The sequence below is a fragment of the Elephas maximus genome, chromosome 10, assembly GCF_024166365.1.
Source record: "Elephas maximus indicus isolate mEleMax1 chromosome 10, mEleMax1 primary haplotype, whole genome shotgun sequence".
NCBI classification, from domain to species: domain Eukaryota; kingdom Metazoa; phylum Chordata; class Mammalia; order Proboscidea; family Elephantidae; genus Elephas; species Elephas maximus.
In genome coordinates, this window is record NC_064828.1 from 77296856 (window position 1) to 77315131 (window position 18276).

At 41.8% G+C, this 18276-nt stretch overlaps 1 protein-coding gene across 1 annotated transcript in view; it reads left to right on the forward strand.

Moving 5' to 3' along the window:
• The first annotated feature begins 5562 nt into the window (after positions 1 to 5562).
• The window catches only part of FNTB (farnesyltransferase, CAAX box, beta), a 79733-nt gene continuing 67019 nt past the window's right edge, over positions 5563 to 18276 (forward strand). The window contains exon 1 of the mRNA XM_049898230.1: positions 5563 to 5783. Coding sequence (XP_049754187.1) covers positions 5640 to 5783 — 144 coding nt within the window. The 5' untranslated portion in view covers positions 5563 to 5639. The remainder of the gene's footprint in view (positions 5784 to 18276) is intronic.

Genomic DNA, 18276 nt, shown 5'->3' on the forward strand with positions numbered 1-18276 from the left:
AAAGGCATTTCACAAAGTTCAACACTTATTCATGAGAAAAGCTCTCAGCAAAATAGAAATAGAAGGAAAATTTCTCAACATAATAAAGGGCATTTAAAAAAAAAAAAAAAAAAAAAAAATTTTTTTTTTTTTTTTATATAAAGCCAACAGCCAACATCACCCTAAATGGAGAGAGCCTGAAAACATTCCCATTGAGATCGGGAACCAGACAAGGATCACCACTCTTATTCAACATTGTGCTGGAAGCCCTAGCCAGAGCAATTAGGCTAGATAAAGAAATAAAGGGCATCCAGATTGGCAAGGAAGAAGTAAAAGTATCTCTATTTGCAGATGACATGATCTTATACACAAAAAACCCTAAGGAATCCTCCAGAAAACTACTGAAACCAATAGAAGAGTTCAGCAGAGTATCGGGATATAAGATAAACATACAAAAATCAGTTGTATTCCTCTACACCAACAAAAAGAACATCGAAGAGGAAATCACCAAATCAATGCCATTTACAGTAACCCCCAAGAAGATAAAATACTTAGGAATAAATCTTACCAGCGATGTAAAAGATTTATACAAAGAAAACTACAGTACACTTCTGCAAGAAACCAAAAGAGACTTACATAAGTGGAAGAACAAACTTTGCTCGTGGATAGGAAGAATTAACATTATAAAAATGTCTATTCTACCAAAGGAAACCTTGGTGGCGTAGCAGTTAAGTGGTACGGCTGCTAACTAAAGGGTCAGCAGTTTGAATCTGCCAGGCGCTCCTTGGAAACTCTATGGGGCAGTTCTACTCTGTCCTATAGGGTCACTATGAGTCGGAATCAACTCGATGGCACTGTTTTTTTTTATTCTACCAAAAGTGATCTATACATTTAACGCAATTCCGATCCAAATCCCAAGGACGTTCTTTAATGAGATGGAGAAACAAATCACCAACTTTATATGGAAGGGAAAGAGGCCCCGGATAAATAAGCCATTACTGAAAAAGAAGAACAAAGTGGGAGGCCTTACTTTACCTGATTTTAGAACCTATTATACCGCCACACTAGTCAAAACAGCCTGGTACTGGTACAACCACAGATACATAGACCAGTGGAACAGAATTGAGAATCCAGACCTAAATCCATCCACATATGAGCAGGTTATATTTGACAAAGTCTCCAAAACAGTTAAACGGGGAAAAGATAGTCTTTTTAACAAACAATGCTGCCATAACTGTATATCCATCTGCAAAAAAAATGAAACAAGACCCATATCTCACTCCGTGCACAAAAACTAACTCAAAATGGATCAAAGACCTAAATATAAAATTTAAAACGATAAAGATCATGGAAGAAAAAATAGGGACAATGTTAGGAGCCCTAATACATGGCATAAACAGTATACAAAACATTATAAAGAATGTAGAAGAAAAACTAGATAACTGGGAGCTCCTAAAAATCAAGCACCTATGCTCATCCTAAGACTTCACCAAAAGAGTAAAAAGACTACCTATGGACTGGGAAAAACTTTTTAGCTATAACATTTCTGATCAGCGCCTGATCTCTAAAATCTACATGATACTGTAAAAACTCAACCACAAAAAGACAGATAACCCAATTAAAAAATGGGCAAAAGGTATGAATAGACACTTTACTTAAGAAGACATTCATGTAGCTAACAGATATATGAGGAAATGTTCATGATCATTAGCCGTTAGAGGAATGCAGATCAAAACTACAACAAGATTTCATCTCACTCCAACAAGGCTGGCATTAATCCAAAAAACACAAAATAATAAATGTTGGAGAGGCTGTGGAGAGATTGGAACTCTTATACACTGCTGGTGGGAATATCAAATGGTACAACCACTGCGGAAATCGATTTGGCGCTTCCTTAAAAAGCTAGAAATAGAACTACCATATGATCCAGCAATCCCACTCCTTGGAATATATCCTAGAGAAATAAGAGCCTTTACACGAACAGATATATGCACACCCATGTTTATTGCAGCACTGTTTACAATAGCAAAAACATGGAAGCAACCAAGGTGCCCATCAAAGGATGAATGGATAAATAAATTACGGTATATTCACACAATGGAATACTACACATCGATAAAGAACAGTGATGAATTTGTGAAACATTTCATAACATGGAGGGATCTGGAAGGCATTATGCTGAGTGAAATTAGTCAGTTGCAAAAGGACAAATATTGTATAAGACCACTATTATAAGAACTCGAGAAATAGTTTAAAAAGAGAAGAAAATATTCTTTGATGGTTACGAGAGGGGGGAGGGAGGGAGGGTGGGAGAGGCGTATTCACTAATTAGATAGTAGATAAGAACTACTTTAGGTGAAGGGAAAGACAGCACACAATACAGGGGAGGTCAGCACAATGGGACTAAACCAAAAGCAAAGAAGTTTCCTGAATAAGCTGAATGCTTCGAAGGCCAGCGTAGCAGGGGCAGGGGTCTGGGGACCATGGTTTCAGGCGACATCTAAGTCAATTGGCATAATAAAATCTATTAAGAAAATGCTCTGCATCCCACTTTGAAAAGTGGCGTCTGGGGTCTTAAATGCTAGCAAGCAGCCATCTAAGATGCATCAATTGGTCTCAACCCACCTGGATTAAAGGAGAATGAAGAACACCAAGGACACAAGGTAATTACGAGCCCAAGAGACAGAAAGGGCCACATGAACCAGAGACTACATCATCCGCAGACCAGAAGAACTAGATGGTGCCCGGCTACAACCAATGACTGCCCTGACAGGGAACACAACAGAGAACCCCTGAGGGAGCAGGAGAGCAGTGGGATGCAGACCCCAAATTCTCATAAAAAGACCAGACTTAACAGTCTGACTGAGGCTGGAAGGACCCTGGTGGTCACGGCTCCCAGACCTTCTGTTGGCCCAGGATAGGAACCATTCCCAAAGCCAACTCTTCAGACAGGGATTGGACTGGACAATGGGTTGGAGAGAGATGCTGGTGAGGAGTGAGCTTCTTGGATCAGGTGGACACTTGAGACTATGTTGGCATCTCCTGCCTAGAGGAGAGATGAGAGGGTGGAGGGGGTTAGAAGCTGGTGAAATGGACACGAAAAGAGCGAGTGGAGGGAGAGAACGGGCTGTCTCATTAGGGGGAGAGTAGCTGGGAGTGTGTAGCAAGGTGTATATGGGTTTTTGTGTGAGACTGACTTGATTCGTAAACTTTCACTTAAAGCACAATAAAGATTAAAAAAAAAAAAAGAGCTTGGTTGCTAACCGAAAGGTCCACAGTTCGAATCCACTAGCTGCTCCTTGGAAATCCTACGGGGGCAGTTCTACTGTGTCCTATAGAGTTGCCATGAGTCAGAATCAACTCGACAGCCACAGGTTTTTTGTTTTTGGTTATAGGGTGACTGACCTTACTCAGTAAGAATTTCCTTTATTCTGAATACCTACAGATTAAATATCATAATTAGTACAAACATAAATGCATGTCTTTGTGGTATATTGTCTCAAACTAGCCATTCCTTCCTCCTGAGCTCTTCCCTAATACAAAACAAAAAAAACCCCAAATTCGTTGCCATCAAGTCGATTTGGTTTTGGTACGAGAGAGACTAAGGGGAGAGGAGCCATCCAGGTGAACAACATGGGTAAGAGCTCAGGAGGAAGGAATGACTAGTTTGAGACAATATACCACAAAGACATGCATTTATGTTTGTATTAATTATGATATTTAATCTGTAGGTATTCAGAATAAAGGAAATTCTTACTGAGTAAGGTCAGTCACCCTATAACCAAAAACAGAACAAACAAAAGACCTGTGGCTGTCAATTCCGACTCATAGCGACCCCATAGGGCAGAGTAGAACTGCCCCATAAGGGTTTCCAAGGAGCTGCTGGTGAATTCAAGCTGCTGACCTTTTGGTTAGCAGCCATAGGTCTTAACCACTGAGCCATCAGGGTTCCAAGTCTCTCTCACAGACCCTGTTATTTTCCTTCTTTGCATTTATCACAAGTCATGTATTTACTGTGCTCAATCATTTAATTCTGTCTATTTCAACAGGCTGTAAGCTCCCCGAGGGCAGGGGCTTTTTTGTTTTATTCACTTTTGTATTTCTACAGCTTAGCACCTGGTGGTGCAACAGTTAAGTGCTCAGCTGCTAACTGAAAGGTCGGCAGTTTGAACCCTGCCCAGCGGCTCTGCGGTAGAGAGAGCTGTCGATCTGCTTCCGTAAAGAGTACAGCCTAGAAAACCTTATGGGGTAGCTCTACTCTGTCACACGGGGTCGCTATGATTTGAAGTCGGCTCCATAGCACCTAACAACAACAGCACAGTACTTGGCTTGTAGTATGTGCTCCATAAATACTTGCTGAATAAATGAATGAATATTTCCATGAGAAAAAAAAATTTTCATGGCTGTTTCACTTATACTTGTTCCTTCTATTGCATTTTAGTTCCTTCTACTGCACTGTACGGGTGGTGCAGTGGCTAAGAGCTATGGCAAGCTACAGCTGCTAACCAAAAGACTGGCAGTTTGAATCCACCAGCTGCTCCTTTGGAAATCCCACGGGGCACTTCTACCCTGTCCTATGAGTCAGAATCAAGTGAATGGCAACAGGTGTTTTCTTTCTCTGCTGCACTGTAACCACTAAGTGAATAGAAGAAAATTACATTGTCCCATCCCTCAACCACTCTTAGTTACTCAGAACTGCTATAACAGGAATCGACTCAACGGCAGTGGGTTTTTATAACAGAAATACCACAAGTAGTGGCTTTTACAAACAGAAGTTTATTTTCTCACAGTTTAGGAGGCTAGAAGTTTGAATTCAGGGTACTGGCTCTAGCGGAAAGCTTTCTTTCTCTGTAGGCTCTTGGGGGAAAGGCCCTTATCTCCTCAGCTTCCATTCCTTGGCTCCTCGGTGATCTTCATGTGGCATGGCATCTCTCTTCACCCATCTTTGCTCTACTGGCTTGTTTGATCTCTTTTATATCTCAAAAGGGACAAACTCAAAATACACCCTACCCTAATCCTGCCTCATTAACACAGCAAAGACGACCTTTCCCAAATGGGATTATAACCAGAGGCATGGAGGTTAGGATTTACAACTTTTCGGGGACATAATTCAATCCATAACAATCACTGAGTCTTGGGATGGCAATTCTGCACCTTTGTTGAGAAGCTGATGGCTCTTCTCAGGCGGCTGCCAAGTTCCCAAAGGTGCACTAGTAATAGCGTTTACTGAGGCAACTGGGGAGCTGTCAGAAAGGCTGTTAATGTTACGCTCATTGGGTTCTTGGGCACTCGAAATTGCAAACTCTTGCCATTACGATTAAGAAAGAACCCAGCATACTGTTGATAATAAGCTTTAAAAAGAAACTGCATAACGAACCGAGGCATCCTACGCCACGTCTCTATCATGAAATTCAGCGTACACATCCTTCCTTCCTGGGCTCCGGACAGTAGTCTCTTGCAGAAGCTCCTCTGCCCAATGGGGGGCGGCAGCATCCAAGTAACTCATTCCCTGAAGATTTGTAGGTGGGAGGAGTGAAGTTCGCATTCAAAATCTTTTTGACTCTACCCGCTCTCCGTAGCGCCTTAGCCCGCTCGAGTTTCAATGCGCGTTGTTGCTTGACGAAGCTGAGTCTTGTACATCGCCGGCTGCACTCCTGATTATGGCTTCTTCGAGTTCCTTCACCTACTATTGCCCTCCATCATCCTCCCCAGTCTGGTCAGAGCCGCTGTACAGTCTGAGGCCGGAGCACGCGAGGGAGCGGTTGCAGGACGACTCGTTGGAAACAGTCACTTCCATAGAACAGGTGAGGTGGCAGGAGCGGGCGAGTAGCCCGCGCGGGGGCTTTTGGGAGCGGGAGTGCGGTCCGCGGGGTCGCCCGGGTACGGAACTCCAGGCGAACTACGACTCCCACAGTGCACCGCGGCGCCTCCCCACTGGGAGGCTCTGGGTGCCCAGGCTGGGGCTTCGGAGTGGAGTATTTAGGGGGCTAGGTTGGGAAGGGGTCTTTGCCAAGGGTGCGCTTGGTGGAGAGGACAATCTCGGGCCCTCTCTGCCTTAGGGAGAGGAGAGAAACGTGTTCTGTGCCTGGAGGACTGAAGCAGCGCGGGCGGTTCCGACAGCCCATTCCCTGCTGCCGGGGCAGTGGACGGCTCTCGTTCCCCAACCTGTTTGCAGTTTCAGGACCTCCGAGGGGAAAGGAACGGCCACACCGTGATCATGCTATTCCATAATCTGCTTAGTATCTGACCTACAGAGCCAGGTTTGAGGCCTGCCTCGTGGGTGAGCATTTTGGAAGTCACTGAGTCGTTTGAATTTGAGCACCAGTGTGTGTGTTGGACACAATGTTAAACGCTGGAAATACAAAGATAAATAAAAACAGCCCTTGACTAGGAGCAGCGCACAGTCTAGTTGAGGAAGACTGGAAAACAATATTATGCCATAATAAAACTATGAATTTTGTACTACTTGTCATTCTCTAAGGTCTAGAAGTAGGACCGAACTTACCATTTTGAAAAGTGTTTGGGAGATGAGCAGTAAACCATAGTTTTGTTTTTCTTCTCATTCTCCAGTTGAAATTGCTCCCAAGTTAGTTATTGTAAAGATGTTTACCCTTCTGTCACCAGAAGTGGTCAGAATGATACCTTTTAGCACTAACAAGACAGCATCAGTCTCCTTGCTAAAATAAGATCTCAGTAACATCAGTCCCCAGCCTTAGCCTTGGAGGGACTGAATTTGTCTTTTCTACCTGAAGTTGAAACCCTCCATTTAAGCAGAATTAATAGCAATAATTATTATGTTGTATATTTATGACTGTAAGTTAATTATAAATTAATAACAAAAACAAAGGCTTGAAAACAGTTATATACACAATAGGCAGAGAAAATATTTTACCTGGACGTTGATGCTTCATGAATTTTAGGGTAGAAATCTAGCTCCTCAGCTTTGTTAACCCACTACTGCTTCCTTCTACAGAAGCCTTGCAGAAGGCTGCAAAGAAATCTCCTATCAATAAAACACCTTCGGGATATTTGCAGTAATATTGTTGAACTCATCAAGGCCAAATCTTTTTCTTTTTTTCTGATCTTAGACTATGGGGTCATCTTTTATATGGTTAAGTGAATTTGTTGTTGTTATGTGCCATTGAGTCGGTTCCGACTTATAGCAACCCTATGTACATGAGAAGGAAACACTGCCTAGTCCTGTACCATCCTCACAATTGTTGCTCTGTTTGAGCCCATTGTTGCAGCCACTGTGTCAGTCCATCCCGTTGAGGGTCTTCCTCTTCTTCGCAGACCCAGCAGATAATAATGTGGATAGGATGCCAATGGAAAAAAGGGAATCAGAAGTTGGTTTGTTAATTTAAAGATCAGAACAGAAACTTCCATGGTTAGAGAGTCAGTTGAAAACAGGAATATTATTAGGAGCTTTTCTGATCTGGCTGTTTCTCTTCTTCCTACTGCCCTTTTCAGAGTGCCCCTGCATAATGCCTACCAGGAAACACCAGTGCTTGTGTACTAAGTAACTAGGCATAATAAATGATACGAAAAAATGGATGCATCAAGGTTCTCGTCTGCAAAAGAGTGGGTCAAGGACAGGGCCAGAACTGGAAGCTAAGTTCTGAAATGGAACATTGGTATTATAGGATGTCTCTCAGATCTCAGCCCAGCTGTATGGTAGATGGTAGAGCATCTTACATTTCTTTTCCATGTCATTATTCCAGCTCATATTTTAAAAGTGTAGGATAAACAGTTCCAGATAGTAGGAAGATAATGTGCTGTCATTTTCATGGCTGCCTCAATGTTTTACCAATCACTATAATGACCATTTGTTGGGTGCCAGCACTGTTCTACATGTTGTCCACACATTGTGTCATTCAATCCTTATACGTTTTATAGATGAGGAAACTGAGGCTTACGGAAGTACCAGGTTGGTAGGTTAATAATGGTATAGTCACAAAAGAAACAAACCTCGCTAGGAGGAGTTGTTGACAGAGGATTCTACTGTTAATCTTTTGGTTCTGACTGAAGCTTCCATTTATTCACAGGGCTTTATTGACAGAGCCCAATTTTGTGCCTTTGCCAATAAAAGCAGGTGCTTGTCACCTGCTTCCTATCTGGTTATCAGGAGGCCTCATTTATTTATGTATTAAAAAATAATTGGATAATAAGAGTTAAACTTTAAACAGTGTAGAAAGAGCCCTTAGCTATGGGTCCTTCTGTTCCATTCGTTCATTTTCATTCATTCAACAAATACCTGAGTGCTTTCTATGGGCCAGGCACTATTCTAGGCACTGGGGATAAGGCAGTGAACGAAAGAGGCCAAGTTGATGCCTTTACGAAACTTGCTCTAGACCAGGGAGTCAGTTAAAAAGAAGAATATGTATATACATGTATATAGTTTGTGAGAAGTGCTGTAGAGAAAAATAAAGCCAGAATTAAGGAATAGAAGGTGCCAGAAATGGCTGTGGGTATGTGTGTGTGTGGTGGGGCGGGGGGGGGGGGGGCGGCTGGTGTAAGGTGGTATCATGGATTGAATTGTGTCCCCCAGAAATATCTGTCAACTTGGCTGGGTTTTGATTCCCAGTATTGTGTGATTATCTACCATTTTGTCATCTGCTGATTTTCCTGTGTCCTGTAAATCCTATTTCTATGATGTCGATGAGATGGGATTAGTGGCAATTATATAGACTCAATCTACAAGATTAGATTGTGTCTTAAGCCAGTCTCTTTTGAGATATAAACGAGAGAAGTGAGCAGAAAGACAGGAGGACCTCATACCACCAAGAAAGTAGTGCCAGAAGAAGAGCGTGTCCTTTGGACCTGGGGTCCCCGCGTGGAGAGGCTCCTGGTCCAGAGGAAGATTGATGACAGGAACCTTCCTCTGGAGCCAAAAGAGAGAGAAAACCTTCCCCTGGAGCTGACGCCATGAATTTGGACTTCTAGTTTACTAGACTGAGAGAATAAACTTCTGTTTGCTGAAGCCGTCCACTTGTGGCATTTCTCTTATAGCAGTACTAGATAGGCAAGACAGGTGGTAAGGGGAAACCTCTGATGTAACATTTAAGCTGAGACCTGAAGTAAGTGAGGGAGCAAGCCGTGCATGTATCTGGGGGAAGAGCATCCTGGGCGAGAAAGCAGCAAGTACAAAGGGCCTGAGGCAGGAGTATACCTGGTGAGTAGAGAGCCCCTATGAGTAGAGGTCAGCAAGCAGGAGAACAGGAGTTGAGGGCAGATCATGTAGGGTTTTAGAGGCCATTGCAAGTACTTTGGAATTCCTTGATTGAGATGGGAAGCTATTTGGATGGACAACTTCCATTTACCTGCCCAGATTCACCCTTTCCTGTCTCTGCCCTGTTCTGTGCCTGAGGAGGTGGACTTGAATCAACAGGCTGCGTTGCCTTGGGCCTCTGCTTGTATCTGGCCATCATGGGGTATTGATGGGCTATGAGAGAGGTGTATTGACTCCCTCTTTGTGGGGCTGTGTGGCTGGCAGTCTCCCTAGACTTTAGGTCACATCACCTGTCGGGGCCTTCTCCACAGAGCTCTCTGTCTCCCTCGCTACTCCTCTTCACACCTTCAGGGCTAGGAGGGGATCAAGTACCCCTGTATTACCAGCCCCAGAGTACTGTACTGTCCCTCTTGGTTTCCCTACACCTTGCCCACACCTTTGCAAATAGTTCCTTTATAAACTCTCCTCAAATTTCCTAATTCGAATGTGCCATCTGTTTCCTGCCAGGAACCAGAGTGATGTATGATTGGAGGGTTATGAGAAGTGGAGTGACACAATCTGCTAGCATTTTTTTTTTTTTTTAATTCTGCCAGCATATTAATTGGCTCATTTAGGTTACTGTTGAGAATGGATTGTGGGTGGGGGGGGCGGGGGGTGAGGTGGATGCAGGGAAACCAGTTAGGAAGCTATTGCAGCACTCCAGGTAAAGGTTAATGGTGGCTAAAGTCAGAGTGATGGTAGTGAAGGTAAGGAGAAGTAGTTAGGTTCTGGGTATTTTTTGAAGATCTCTACCTTGGCAGGCTGTTTTGCTGTTGTATTTGGGCCTTATTGTGACTCTAGAAAGCAAGATAATGTGGTATTGTTTGTACTGTCAGTGGCTCCCATCCTTCATGTGCCATCTGGAATCAACCCACCGCAAATGCTCTGTGATTCAGGCCACTGGGTTAATTCCGTACAGTCTCAGGAGGTAGCAGCCTTGCCAAAAACAATTGGTTATAGAAAATACTACCCCCGTTTTCCTTTTAGTTTGCCCTTTGGAATAGTCTACAGGGGCAAAAGCATCCTCTGTTGGAAATGACAGGATGTCATTAGACAGCATTTAATCAAGTGATAGTCAACTCTGAGGCAGAATATAGACGAATTATCTGTCTTGGTCCCTGCTCTCAAAATCCTTTTTCTAAAAAAAAAAAAGAATATGCCTAAAGCCATCACAGAATCATTTACAACAGCATGTAATTGGGCGCTACGTGATGACTGCCTTGCACTAGGGTTTCAGGGAGTGGAAGAGCCGTTTGTGTGGGCTGATGTAGTCAGGATGACTTCATGGAAAGTGTGGGACTCCAGCGGGACTGTAAAGATGGAGTTCGGTGTAGCCATTCCAGTGGGAAGGACCATTATGAGGAAAGCTCAGGCTTGGCTGGGAATAGTGAGGAGAAGGCTTACCAGCAAGGAGCGTGTGCATTGGTGTGTGGTAAGAAATTAGGTCAGCTAGATGAGTGGGGCCAGATAGGGCCTTTAGAGCCTGACTGAGTAGCTGGCTACCAGTGATGGGTGCTGAGCTGGGGCAGATCCTGAAAGATCCAGGGAAGAATATCGGAATCCTGCTGTTGAGAGGTTTCAAGTTATAATCTCTGAAAGATTATTAAATTGAGGTGGAACAAGTCACTAAACATGATTAAAATTACTGGTTTTTTTTTTTTTTTTTTAAAGCTTCTGATAGAAGGGGCCAGAGCTCTGCTTGATAGAATGGTCAATAGCCTAGCTATATGAATGCGTTTTTTTCCCCTCAATTTTATTACTTATTAGAATTTAAGCATATACTGTATGTACCCAATTATAAGACATTTCCAAGTATAGTCTCCCATTTTCCCTGTTAAAAAGTTCAGAAGTCGGGATACTGTAACAAAGTACCACAAACTGGGTGGCTTACAGCAAGGACATTGATTTATTGTCTTAGAGTTCCGGAGGCTAGAAGTCTGAAATCAAAGTGTCGGCAGAGTCATGCTCTTTCTGAAGACTCTAGGGGAAGTTTCTTCCTTGCCTCTTTTTAGCTTCTGGTGGTTCCTGACAGTCCCTAATGTTCCTCGGCTTGCAAATGTATCACCCCCAGTCTCTGCCTTTGTCTTCACGTGGCTTTCTCCTCTGTGTCTTCCGTGTCTCTTTTCCTCTCGTACAAGGTGCCACTCGTTGGATTAGGATCCACCCTATTCCAGTCTGACCTCATGTTAACTGAAGACAGCTTCAAAGATCTGTTTCTAAACAAGGTCACATTCTCAGGTACCGAGGGGCTACAACTTCAACATATCTTTTTAGGGGACACAATTCAATCTGTAACAGGTATTTTAGGTGAATTGGTCAAATGCCTACTTAGAAAATTTGTTTTAAATTTAAGTACGTATACCTGTTTAAAATCACATACTTTATAAAATAATACAAATTTAGAAATACTATTTTTTTCTTTGTCTCCTTATTCATAGAACATTTTTCTTTAAACTCTTCACATGCATCTCTGAACTCAGTATTTTTGTCATTGCCGGAGCCATTTTTGAGCCAGCCAGTATGGTTTTCCCGATCACATTTAAAGTTCTTTGATTCATCTCCTTTAAATATGTGTAAGATACTGTCACTGAATATTTTATCCAAAGCTACAAGCATCATTTGCATAACACTGGAAGTTTTTTTGCAGTGTGTCCAGTTAGTGTATTTATGATCACCACAACTTAACCACTTATTCTATTGTTTTTTTTTATTAACTTTTATTGAGCTTCAAGTGAACGTTTACAAATCAAGTCAGACTGTCACATATACGTTTATATACACCTTACTCCGTACTCCCACTTGCTGTCCCCCTAATGAGTCAGCCCTTCCAGTCTCTCCTTTCGTGACAATTTTGCCAGCTTCCAACTCTCTCTATCCTCCCATCCCCGCTCCAGACAAGAGATGCCAACACAGTCTCAAGTGTCCACCTGATACAAGTAGCTCACTCTTCATCAGCATCTCTCTCCTACCCACTGTCTAGTCCCTTTCATGTCTGATGAGTTGTCTTCGGGGATGGTTCCTGTCCTGTGCCAACAGAAGGTTTGGGGACCATGACCGCCGGGATTCTTCTAGTCTCAGTCAGACCATTAAGTCTGGTCTTTTTATGAGAATTTGGGGTCTGCATCCCACTGATCTCCTGCTCCCTCAGGGGTCCTCTGCTGTGCTCCCTGTCAGGGCAGTCATCGATTGTGGCCGGGCACCAACTAGTTCTTCTGGTCTCAGGATGATGTAGGTCTCTGGTTCATGTGGCCCTTTCTGTCTCTTGGGCTCTTAGTTGTTGTGTGACCTTGGTGTTCTTCATTCTCCTTTGATCCAGGTGGGTTGAGACCAAATGATGCATCTTAGATGGCCGCTTGTTAGCATTTAAGACCCCAGACGCCACATCTCGAAGTGGGATGCAGAGTGTTTTCATAATAGAATTATTTTGCCAATTGACTTAGAAGTCCCCTTAAACCATGGTCCCCAAACCCCTGCCCTTGCTCTGCTGACCTTTGAAGCATTCATTTTATCCCGGAAACTGCTTTTGGTCCAGTCCAATTGAGCTGACCTTCCCTGTATTGAGTGTTGTCCTTCCGTTCACCTAAAGCAGTTCTTATCTACTAATTAATCAGTAAAAAACCCTCTCCCACCCTCCCTCCCTCCCTCCCCCCCTCGTAACCACAAAAGTATGGTATGTGTTCTTCTCCGATTATACTATTTCTCAAGATCTTATAATAGTGGTCTTATACAATATTTGTCCTTTTGCCTCTGACTAATTTCGCTCAGCATAATGCCTTCCAGGTTCCTCCGTGTTATGAAATGTTTCACAGATTCCTCACTGTTCTTTATCGATGCGTAGTATTCCATTGTGTGAATATACCAAAATTTATTTACCCATTCATCCGTTGATGGACACCTTGGTTGCTTCCAGCTTTTTGCTATTGTAAACAGTGCTGCAATAAACATGGGTGTGCATATATCTGTTTGTGTAAAGGCTCTTGTTTCTGTAGGGTATATTCCGAGGAGTGGGATTTCTGCGTTGTATGGTAGTTCTATTTCTGTTTAAGATAATGCCAGATAGATTTCCAAAGTGGTTGTACCATTTTACACTCCCACCAGCAGTGTATAAGAGTTCCAATCTCTCCGCAGCCTCTCCAACATTTGTTATTTTGTGTTTTTTGGATTATGTCCAGCCTTGTTGGAGTGAGATGGAATCTCATCGTGGTTTTAATTTGCATTTCTCTAATGGCTAATGATCGAGAGCATTTTCTCATGTATCTGTTAGCTGCCTGAATATCTTCTTTAGTGAAGTGTGTGTTCATATCCTTTGCCCACTTCTTGATTGGGTTGTTTGTCTTTTTCTGGTTGAGTTTTGACAGAATCATAGATTTTAGAGATCAGGCGCTGGTCGGAGATGTCATAGCTGAAAATTCTTTCCCAGTCTGTAGGTGGTCTTTTTACTCTTTTGGTGAAGTCTTTAGATGAGCATAGGTGTTTGATTTTTAGGAGCTCCCAGTTATCTGGTTTCTCTTCGTCACTTTTGGTAATGTTTTGTATTCTGTTTATGCCTTGTATTAGGGCTCCTAAGGTTGTCCCTATTTTTTCTTCCATGATCTTTATCGTTTTAGTCCTTATGTTTAGGTCTTTGATCCACTTGGAGTTAGTTTTTGTGCATGGTGTGAGGTATGGGTCCTGTTTCATTTTTTTGCAAATGGATATCCAGTTATGCCAGCACCATTTGTTAAAAAGACTATCTTTTCCCCAATTAACTGACTCAGAGCCTTTGTCAAATACCAGCTGCTCATATGTGGGTGGATTTATATCTTGGTTCTCAATTCTGTTTCACTGGTCTATGTGCCTGTTGTTGTACCAATACCAGGCTGTTTTGACTACTGTGGCTGTATAATAGGTTCTGAAATCAGGTAGAGTGAGGCCTCCCACTTTCTTCTTCTTTTTCAGTAATGCTTTGCTTATCCGAGGCTTCTTTCCCTTCCATATGAAGTTGGTGATTTATTTCTCTATCACCTTAAAAAATGACATTGGAATTTGGATCAGAAGTGCATTGTATGTATAGATGGCTTTTGGTAGAATAGACATTTTTACTATGTTAAGTCTTCCTATCCATGAGCAAGGTATGTTTTTCCACTTAAGTATGTCCTTTTAATTTCTTGTAGTAGAGCTTTGTAGTTTTCTTTGTATAGGTCTTTTACATCCTTGGTAAGATTTATTCCTAAGTATTTTATCTTCTTGGGGGCTACTGTGAATGGTATTGATTTGTTTATTTCCTCTTCGATGTTCTTTTTGTTGATGTAGAGGAATCCAAGTGATTTTTGTATGTTTATCTTATAACCTGAGACTCTGCCAAACTCTTCTATTAGTTTCAGTAGTTTTCTGGTGGATTCGTTGGGGTTTTCTGTATATAAGATCATGTCATCTGCAAATAGAGATAATTTTACTTCCTCTTTGCCAATCCGGATGCCCTTTATTTCTTTGTCTAGCCTAATTGCTCTGGCTAGGACTTCTAGCACAATGTTGAATAAGAGCGGTGATAAAGGGCATTTATTCTATTATTTTTTAAAATGAACCTTAAAAAGCTGGCTTACAATGGCAACCTACACTTTGAACTGTGAGTTCGTATCTCCAGGAATAAATACTAAATCTGTGCTTAACTTGTCTTTCTCTTTCGCTCATACTTGTACAAGTTTCCACTCTGTAAGCAGCCAAAACCAGCCTGTGTCAACCCCCAACTGGTTACCTTGTGTTCAGAATGTTGTTATTACCATCAGAATCAACTTATGGTGACCCTGTGTATGATGAAAGGAAGTGTTGCCTGGTCCTGAGCCACCTTTATGATCCTTGGTATGTTTGAGTCTAGTATTGGAGCTACTGTGTATTTTGAGTGCCTTCTGACCTAGGAGACTCATTTTTCAGCACTATACTGAACAGTATCCAGTTGTGATCCATATGGTTTTCATTGGCTAATTTTCAGACGTGGATTACCAGGCCATTCTTCCTAGTCCATCAGTCTGGAAGCTCCACTGGGAGCTCAACATGGGTGACCCTGCTGGTATTTGAAATACCAGTGGCATAGTTTCCAGCATCATAGCAACATGCAAGCCACCACAGTACAAAAAACTGACAGATGGGTGGTAATATTCAAAATAATTGAAAGAACTTCCCCTAGCCAGAGGACCTTTGTAAGGTCACTTGTCTTTTCTGAGGCATATATATAAAGATTTTTTTTTTTAAGAAAAATCTTTGCCATATATTTAATGTATTAATGGTTCTTTACTGTGGTTTAAGCATTAATATGAATCTCAGGCAGCAAGTCTGCTTTCTGGAATGGTCCTCCTATGGGAGAGGGGGGGAAAAGGGAAGTGATAGCCCATGAGATGAAAGTTGGTGCTCCACGAAATTGGTTTTAGATGGAAGCTGCGAAAGAGAAAGTATCAAATGCTTTAGTTGGCTCTTACCACTTATCGGTGAATGAAATTTATTCTGCGCTTCTATGGATTGGATTTCTAGAAAAACAAAGCTGTTGAGAATGAGGTTGATGGTTAGATCTTCATTTATTTATTGCCCTGGCATCCAAGTCTTGGGGATTTGGGTAGAGTTGTTTAATCTCTACCCCTAGAGTCTAGCTCAATCTCTTCATTGTTGAAAAACACGAACTCATATATATGTAGTTGCGTATATAAACTAATATATACATATATAAGTTTATATCACGTATATAACTGAAAAGTATATATATACATACACACAGGTATAGGTATATAAAAAAAATCTTAGTTTATATATTTTAAAGATATATATGCGTGTGTGTGTTACATATGTATACACACACATACACATATAAAATCTGAGTTAAGCAAACTTAAAAATATTCCGTTCATAGAAACAGTCCGTGTCCTCCCAGAAGCAGGGATAAACTGACAAACCAAAAAACCCAAACTCATTGCCGTTGAGTCAATTTCGACTCATAGCAACCCTATAGGACAGAGTAGAGATAAGACAGAAATAGACTGCCACGTTTTTGTCCCGTGGAGCGGCTGGCGGGTTCAAATTGCCGAACTTTCTGTTACCAGCCAAGTCTAACCACCGTACCACCAGGGCTTCTGACAAACCGAAAAACCCAGACCAAACCTACTGCTGTCGAAACGGTTCTGACTCGAATCACTGACCTTTTGGTTAGCACCTAAGCGCTTTAACTAATGCGCTACCAGGACTCCTGACAAACCAGTAAACAAGTAGACTTAATTTTGAACTATTCTTTTTTTTTGCTGTAACCCAAGTGGAGAGTTGCCTTATGACTGTGCCAGAGAAGGTGAGAGATGTGCTGTTAGGATAGGCAGGCAGTTCAAACCCATCAGCCGCTCCCTTAAAGATTACAGCCTTGGAAGCCCTGTGGGGCAGTTCTGCTCTGCCCTATACGATTGCTATGAGTTGAAATTAACTCGAAGGCAGTGGTTGTGGTTTTTTTGGCTGATAGATTAAGGAGGGCCGGCCTGGGAACCTAACAATTAGGTATAACATTGTCTTGGTGGGGAAACAAATAAAGTCTAAACAACTGATTTATCGATGAACATCCAGAACACAGCTTCCTTGCAGAGGCGTGGGAAAGCTTGGGTGATAAGGCATCACAAATCTTAGCACTTTGAAATCCTTTTTAAAAGGAAATATCATCATTAACAAAAAAGTACAAATAACAACATAATTAACAGCCGTTTTCCCATAACCTAGAATTAACAGTTGTTAACATCTTTTAAAAATTTTTTTTCACTGTGATTATTTGTTTAAAGAAAAACAGTTACAGATATAGCCAATATCCTTTAACCCCATCCCCAGTACAGCTGGCCTCCCTCCCCAGAGGCAGCCTGTCGCAAGAGTTGGGGGATGTACCCTTCCACTTCACCTTTAATCCTTTTATGTGTCCATATGCACTGTATTTGTGAATTGTTTTTAAAAACTTACATGAATCGTGTTGCACTCTGTCATCTTGCTTTTTAAAAATTTAACATTGTTTTTGATCTCTCTCCAAATTGACATATTTAGGACTAGTTCCTCCTGTGTAACTACCGTTAAAAGATCATTTTCAGGAAAAGGTAAAATCATGACTCTCATACAGATGTAAAAATGAACACATGCTCAAAATTTTATTTTATTACACATGAGGGAACCAGGCAGATGTTATGACTAGTTCAAAGGAAAAGTAAAAACCACACATTTATGTGGAGTAAAGAAATTGAATTGCAAGTGGAGGCAAAACTGGTACAAAAGGAAGGTTCCTGAATGTTGTTACACCATAGTAATGATAAGCACCTGCCCTGTATGTGCTGAGGGGTTACTGCTGTTAAGATATATTGTAAAGGCCACTGGGAGCCACCTTCTAGTGTTTATTTTGGTTTGTGATATAAACTTAGCTTTCCATCATTACTTCTAGAAGCACCTGGTGTTAAAGTTTTTTTTTTTTTTTAAAGGCATTGACAGGGCAGTGATTCACAACTCCTGGTGTCCAGGCCTCACCCTGGATGAATTAAATTAGAATATTTAGGAATGGGGCCTAGGCATCAGCATTTTAATATTGTGATGCAAATATACACAACAGAACATTCCACAATTCAACAGTTTCTGTGTGCACAATTCAGTGATATTGATTGCACTCCTCATGTTGCACCCTTATCCCTATCTCCTTCCTAGTTATTCCACCACCATTAATGTAAACTCAGCATCCCCAAAGCAAAACCCCTCTCTTCTTATCTTCCTCCCACCCCGGTAACTAATAAGCTTTAGTTTTGGTATATTTACTTACTTCATTTAAGTGAGTTCATTCAGTATTTGTCCTTTGTGACTGACTTCACTCAGTGTAATGTTTTCAAGGTTCATGCATGTTGTGGCATGTATCAGGACTTCACTTCTCCTTATGAGGCATCAGCATTTTTTTTTAAAGCTCCCCAGGCAATTCCAATATGTAGCCAAGGTTGAGAACGTCTGCTCTGATTCATAAAGGATTTCAGTCTTGATAGAGGGAAACAACAGCTGGATAAGGG